The 8,030-nt window shown below is 37.5% G+C and overlaps 1 protein-coding gene across 1 annotated transcript in view; it reads right to left on the bottom strand.

Moving 5' to 3' along the window:
• The window catches only part of UTRN (utrophin), a 522,534-nt gene extending 515,953 nt beyond the window's left edge, over positions 1-6,581 (bottom strand). Inside the window, exons 1-2 of the mRNA XM_012655520.1 lie at positions 6,515-6,581; positions 6,013-6,122 (exon numbers count right to left, since the gene is read on the bottom strand). Of these exons, the coding sequence (XP_012510974.1) occupies positions 6,013-6,122; positions 6,515-6,581 (177 nt within the window). The remainder of the gene's footprint in view (positions 1-6,012; positions 6,123-6,514) is intronic.
• Between the last annotated feature and the right edge of the window lie 1,449 nt (positions 6,582-8,030).

An 8,030-nucleotide genomic window follows, 5' to 3' on the forward strand; every position in this document is an offset into this window, starting at 1 on the left:
AACTGGCAGTAGAAAGTTTAAAGAAGACAACCTGTACTGATTGGAGCTAAAAGCTTCCCAGGCCAGATACAGCTGGCAATAGGTCCAGCATCTCCTTGCTCTGTTTACAGACAGAGATTCTTTTCCGGAAACCACTAACTCTTTAGCCCACTGCCCACCCTGGCTTAAGCCTATCCATCCCTGCACCACCGGAGCCCATCTCTGGACCTGGAGGTGGTGGGGCCACACAAAGCTGGATGGAAAAGCACAAGGAAGGTGCCTGTGATTACCCCTTTCTAGGTGAAGGGTGAAAAGTCATTTCCTCTCAGCAAATGAATCCCTAAATTGATCATCAATTACAAAGACTCAACAGATATTACCAAATTTGTTTCACAATCACAAATAGTCTCAATCAAAATCATTTATTAAGCACTCAATATGTACAGAGGGCAGCAGAGTAAATAATACTTAATATTTTTAACTGTAATCACCTTTTTTAACTTTAACCAGATAAAATTAATTTTGCAAGTATAATTTTGAGACAAAAAAACAAATTAAAAAAATCAAATTGAATGAAAACAAAACAAACACCAATAACAAAGCTTACATAAGTACAGCCAAAACATATCTGGAAGCTGGTATTTAAGAATAAGGAGTGCATTTTATTGTTTGCTCTTTAAATTTAAGTCTATCAGTGATAGATGTAAATTGAAATTTCTTTTTAAGAAATCAATTGAATGGGTATGGCTCCCAAAATTTATTGAGTTGCCATACACACTTACGAAATAAACCAGTGGCAGACCCAATATGTAGCTCATCAAGCTCAAAGCTCTACTATGGATGGTATTTATCATCATAAAAGGAAGCTTGTCAGTCTCCTTTACAGTAGTAAAAAAGAGGATTAAACATCTACAGGTGGGAAAAGGGTTTGGGCTGCTTTCCTTGAATCCCCTCGACAAATCTCCCTCCACATCTTTTCCCATCCCTCTTTTTGTGACCATCAACTTCCAACATGAAAAAAGTAGAAAAACAATAGGACACTAAAAGCAGTGTCCCACTGTCTCCAAAAGGAACACATGTGAATAGCTCTTCATATCAGAATCTATAAAAAAATACTTCCCAGATTTCCTCTCTTATGTTTGTCAATTTAACTTTCAAGTTTGGAATTATAACTTATATGAAAACTTGGCTCCTTTGTCTTAGAAAAGGGAAAAGCAGAAATTTGTCCAAACTAAAGTTTGGCATTTTTAAGCTTGCATATTCTCTACCTAACCTTTATGTGTTAAGCCTCTTTTGAGAATCGTCTCACCAAACTGATAAAAGAGCTTCTGCAATTTGTATGTTCTCAGCTCTGCCAGATGAGCAGCTCTGAAAATCAGCCAAAGAAAATGCAGGCTGAAAGTCAGAACAAATTTCCCAACAGCAAAGCAATGAGGCCTTCGCTGCCTCCCTTGGGAAACCAGCCTGATAACAAACCCAAGACTCTGAAAATTAGAGCAAAATACTCAAGTTTTACCTACCATACAATGGAATGAAGTGGGCTTAATGAGCCAGTGCTTTTTTCCATTTCAGTTTATATGTGTAGCATAGATCAAGGGTATCACAAGTTAGGAATACTTGATAGGGTTTTTATTTAGCATTCCTAAGTAATTATAATTGCCTATATGCTTCACAGCAACGCATCGATATTTCTTAGCAATATGAGGCAGGTAGTAATGATCACATGTGTTTAGAGCTGAAGGAATGTAGACCAAGTGACCTGAAAAAAATTGGCTAATAATTTGCCTGAGGTCATAAATAAATGAGCAGCATATCCAGGAATAAGTGTAATTTCCTAACTTTTAGCTCCTTTAGATCATCATTTTCATCTGAGTTCTTCAAAACTCTTCAAAATCCAAGAACCATAATTTACTCTACACTGTATGACTTCTCACACAGGATACCCAAACTCCAAAGCGTTGTATACTCTGTGACATATTAACAAGGATTTTCAGCAAAAATAATATATTAACATATTTATAGTGAATGCTATCTTAGCTATTGTACTTTCACATGTAGTTCAAAATCAAAAGATCGTTTTAGACCTACATTATTCAGTATTCTCAAGCGCTTTACTAAATCCCTTATCAAGACATGAATTAAGCTGGTTTTAAGTTTTACATTTCATTTTTCATCACAGTGAATTTAGTGGGTGGATTCCACATGAAGAACCATATGGAGTAAATAAGAAGAATTAAGGCATTATTTAAACAATGGTTCCAGCACAACTCCAAAATCAGGTAAATAGGCAAAGTTTGCATAGCTGGATTTTTTTTGTTTATTTTTGTGAATAAATGCAGCAAAAGTCCTCATGTGTTGTGTTCATATCCATAACAATATACAATTTATACCATGTTACACTCAATTCCACACTCTACTCATATCTCTTACCAACACAACCATTTCCAATGGGCTTACGAACATACAGTACTAGGCATATTAAATGAATGTCTGCAACACTGTCATTCATTTATTTATGAAGCCTATAAATACTTACTGGGTACCTACTAAATGCCAAAAGTTGTGCCAGTGAACAAATAGACAGTCCCTGCACCCATGATAGTTTACCACTATCTAGGAGAGGAGTGAGGCAATTGTTAATATTTAAACTATAATTATGATAAGTGCTTCAAAGGATAACACCTTGAGAGTGTAGAGCTTATCGCCCCTGGTCTGTGAGGTTAGAAAAAGTATCCTTAAGGAAGCAACATTTACATTCAGACAAGAAGGAGGAGCAGAACTGGCCGGGAAAAGACAGAGCAAGGAGCATGTGCAAAGGCCAGGAAGGCCCATTGGAATGGTGGGGGCACAATGTCAGTGTGGCTAGAGCATAACAAGGGAGCGAGAGTACAGTAAAATAAAATTAGGAGTAGATTGGGGGCACCTAAATGGGGCCTTAAAAGCCAAGTAAGATCCAAATGCCACACTATACGCCTTAAATAGATACAATTTCAATTTTAAAAATTGTGCTTAAGAAGGACAGTGGGCAGTCAATGAAAGAGCTGATGGAAGAGAAAGAAGTATTCAGGCTTACCCTTTAAGATCACTGTAGCTACTCTGCCAAAACTGGAAGGAAGAGTGGAGAAGGTAGAGCATGCAAAGGAAGAATCGGTTAGCACATTATTACAGTGGTCCATGTGCTCAGGATAATTTTCAAAAGAGGTAAAATCATGACTCTCCGACAAATGTAATAAATGTAATATTAACCTGTGTCAAAGACTTTATTTAACTCATTAATTAATGAGTGGACTAGTAAGATGTTACAACCAGTAACAAATTCCTAAATGGCAAAAAAAAAAAAAAAAAATGGCATCGGTGTCTGGATTTCTCAGCACAGGGACCCTATTGCTCTGTAGAGGGACCTACATGCAGGAAAGTAGGGGGACCGGTGAGTAATTATATTCTAAAGTCCACCACAATATATACCAAAGGACATGGATAAAAAAGAAATGAAACAAAATGCATTCCCTGCAGCAGGATGTGTGTGTGTGTGTGTGTGTGTGTGTGTGTGTGTGTGTGTGTGTGTGTGTGTGTGTGTGTGTGTTCATGCTAGCCTCTGGATTACCTAGTGACACCATGCACAAACACATCCTTTTCCCAGTGCAGCAAGGGTTAAGCAGCATGGGAGTCCATGGAATCTCCCAGTCTAGTAGTGTGTTACTCCCTCTTCTGCCATCCCTGGTTGGAAACAGCCCAATTTATGGACTTAAGACAGCGGGAGAAAGCAAAAACAACGTGGATGAAGTTGAAAATCACTGTCATGAGCCCTCCATCTCATTATATCCAAATACTCACAATTTCTTAGATAAATTCCTTCCACACTTTGGATTTCTCATTAGAAGACATCTGAAAGGAAAACTTTTCAGGGTCGTCCCACTTTTGATACTTTCTCTCCATACACAACAAGCTTCCGGCTTCTGTGTCAGTTTATATAACTAGAACTTTTATTAAAAATGATAAAAATTACCAAGTCTTTTCTATTGTCTTGGCAAGAATTACAAGTATCCCAGGGCAAATAATTTACATGGGATTTAACATCCTCATTTATGTTGCAAAATAATATACATTATAAATATACAAATTTAAATATCAAGTTCATTTACAAAACTAGTCTGATGCTACTAGATTTTGTTTTATTTGAGATCTTTTTAAAGATGTCAATGACCCACCATGAATACTGTGAAATTTCTTTTCAATTATTCTTTCTCAATTGTCATCTCTATTTTTCTACACAGCCTCTTCCACGTGTTATTGTACTGTCTATTTCTCTGCATTTTCATAAATTACAAAAGTAATTCACCCAGTTTCAAATGTTCCCTAAACTTAGGTCTACCAAGACTGTGATGCTTTCAAAATGATCTTCGAACATGGTTCTAAGGCAATTCTTCCCCATGGCTAAATTAAGCCGCTAAAATTAAGTCTGTTTCACTTGTTCTATCTAGACAATGACCATGTTATCCTCACTAATAAACAGGATGAATAATCTTATCCATATGAGCCTCATGAGACCACTGGAATCAAACAGCTCACATTCAGGCTCCCTCAGTTGCTAAAATTCTGTTGCCCAGAGTATGGTCACATGCAGATAGTCCAAAAGTTTTGAGTAACGTCTAGTCCAAAACACACACGTGGTTAACTGTGTCTCTAGAATAAAACAATTTAAAATTTACCAAAAAACACTTTGGAATAATCCTACCAATAAAATCACCAATTATGTAAGCACTTCTATATTTGAATTCTCCATATTCTTAACTCTTTAGTCAAAGTCAGTTTTCACATTCCTTACATTCTCAGAGGCAGGATAAAATATCCCTCAACATAATGGTTTGCAGAGAGAAGAGGGTGGAGGGTGGAAGGGGTAAGGAGTGAAAAATTACTTAATGGGTACAATGTACACTTTTCAGGTGATGGCTACCCAGACTTCACTACTGCCTGCCATAGCCACCTAAAAAACTGTACTTGTGCCTCCCTAAATCTATGAAAATTAAAAAAAAAAAAATTAAATAGCCCTCAACAAAAACTTGTATAATAAAATCTAAGAAACATCACAATCAATCAACCAGAAACACTGGGATACATAGCAATCTTTAAACTGTGTTGCCACTCAGAGTAACCTTAACATATCCTCATTTTTCCTCAAAGAAATACTACTATTAATTTCCCTGACCTTACAACTTTCTCAAATAGAAATAACTCTTAATTAAAATAGCTTTCATAATAATTAAAAGACCGCAACAGTGTTTCTCTGAGAAAACTTTATTTCTCCTCTTGCTATAATACAGTCCTGTAAGCCATTAATATGAACACTCTCCTCCTACCTCAGACTTAGTAGATAAAAATCCCAACTTCAATAACTAATGGACAATCATATTAGAAGAAATTTGAAAATAGCACTGCCAATTCGTCTCTTCCGCATGCTCTGCCCCTAACAGAAAGTATTGATCAAAGCATTGATTATGTTCCAAGTGGTTAGAAATGCCGAGAAAAAACAGATCTTTGGGGGGAAAAATTGAGGAAGTACACAAGAAAAGAAACCACAGGGTAGATAAACATTATTAGCCACATCCAGTAGGATAAAAAACCCTAAATAGTTTTGAAAGGGCAGAAAGGCTGCCTGACTGATAACAATTTGGTTTTAACCAAAGCAAAATGAAATCGTCATCCTTTTAACAAAGCGAATAAAAAATTTTCCCAACGAGATGTTCATTTCCTAGATGTGCCAGGAGTCACTGAACCGAAAGCAGCAAAACTGTTGGCTTAGGTATCTGGAGATGGCTGGGTAAAAGTAAAAAGCATCACATAGACTGTTCATATCAGAATTTTCATTTAAACATATTTCAGAAGAAACTAAAAGAAGAGTAACTATATCTGCATACTCAGAAGACTGCAGTTAGGTCACAGTTCATGGGGAAAATTTGCCGCCCTTCCAGCCAAACTCCATCAATCAGAATGAGGCATGTGAACCATTATAAAGTTTTTGGAAGTCTTGGTTACCTTTGAAAATCGAGCATTTATCCATTTGGTAAAGGTTTTCTTCTGCACGTCATTGTGTTCATCTGTGGGAAAGAAAAAGAGACAGAAGGGAAAAGCATGAGAGTCTGCACCTTTAGTAAGGCACTAAATAAGCTTATCTCTACCCTGGGGAGTTTAAAATAGTCCGATTGGTAGAGCTCTCGGGGCACAATGAAGCACAGCTAACGCAGAATGTGATGGTCGCCCAGCTCATCATTTACGCAGCCTGACAGCACCTACGACAGAGAGAGGCTCAGGCACCTCTCCCAAGGGACCTGGCTGTCTCACCCTAGGCCCCAGCATATTGCTGCCAGCTACAAAATCCAGGTTTATAAGATATAATGAGGACCTGACTTTCTAACTCTCACATATAATACTTTCCATTGCATTTTGTTTAAATAAAATTTCAGCATGATCAAAATGTTAGCATATTCAAAACACTCAAAGTTATTCAACAAAAACTAAGGAATTCATAACTTCCTGCCTTTTAATACCGGCCCTACACCCTTCAGAACAATAGTACAAGATTTAGAGACAGTCTTGTAACCCATTTTCCTATAGTAAGACTGAAAAAAGGTTTTAATGATCCTCATCTATCCAAAGATTTTACAGGTAGAGAAATCAGAGGAACTTAAAAACATTATCTATGTTTTTTGGTTTTGATTACAAATTCATTTTCCAAGCCACCACAAATGAAAATTGACTTTAAAAAACTAAAGTACCCTGAACTTCTTGAAGATGGACAGAATGATTTGGTCAGATATGAGGAGGCCGTGTAGCATGACAAAAAGAGCAAAGGACTTCAGAACCAAATAGACTGCACCCCAATGCGTTTATTGTGTGACCTTCAGTAAGTCATTGTGACATTTCCTGGCCTCACAGTTTTCTCCTCTGTAAAATGGGGATAAATAATACGTAGTTTGCAAGGGAACTGTAAACATTAGTGAATAGAAGTGGAAAGCACTTGACAAAGAGCTGGTGTTCAGCTTGTTGTTATGATTATAGTAAAAGTGTAAGCAAGGCAGATAAACAAATGTCCTTTTCTGTTACTTCCAATCATATCCTCTTCAACCTCTCCCCAACTTTATATTTTAAACCAGCAAAAGAGTCACAGTTGGCTTCAAGCCTACAAAGTAGCATTTTAGTTCTGAAAATCCAAAGAGTATCTGGATCAGTGCAGAAAGCTGCAGTTCCATCTGTATGCATTACTGCCTGCCCTGCCACCGTCCACACTGCCGGGCTGCCTCCCACAGCACGACAGCAAAATAATAACGAAAGAGGCCCGAGCGTGCTGTGCCCTCCACAAATCAAATCCAAAGGGGCTGCCTTCTGCATGTAAACACACACCTTTCTCACCAATCGCTAACGGGATAATCAGAAGTTCACCTGCTAGTTCAGCAAGTTCGAGGTATCTTTTGTCCTTACTCCCTTCTGGAAGGAGAGTTCATAATTAAAAGGTCATTCCTAGAATAAATATAGCAGTGGCTTCAGAAAAGAGTGTACTTTTACAGATCCATAAAGGTAACTGGAGACCGACTCCAAGACACTAAGGGAGCAACTGGTATAGAAAACAAAACTGTTCTCTAAGAAACTTCCTGATGTTAATGGTGCTGAGTGGTGACCTTCCTTCCAGAAAGGACAATGAAGACAGCATCAGCCCCTATTTCAGGATTTCTATCACCTGATCAATGCTACACATAAGCCATTCGTTAACAAAGAGGACTTGCTTACATGCTGAATGTCTGAGCCTTTACCATTTTACCCAAGAGGGACAGAGTAGAGATAGATTATACGCAGAATATAAGGCTACCACCACACATCAACCTGCAGAGGGCGCTATACAAGACTCATCAAAATGAATTTAACATTAAATATCAGTGTTCAGGGCACTTAGAAAATCCCATGATTTTTCCCACCACCTTAAAAAGGATTTATTTTTGTAAACTTTGCCATATCCATTATTCTTTAATCCTATGAATAAAAAATATAGAAAGGTCATA

The sequence above is a fragment of the Propithecus coquereli genome, unplaced genomic scaffold (assembly GCF_000956105.1).
Source record: "Propithecus coquereli isolate 6110/MARCELLA unplaced genomic scaffold, Pcoq_1.0 Scaffold48, whole genome shotgun sequence".
NCBI classification, from domain to species: domain Eukaryota; kingdom Metazoa; phylum Chordata; class Mammalia; order Primates; family Indriidae; genus Propithecus; species Propithecus coquereli.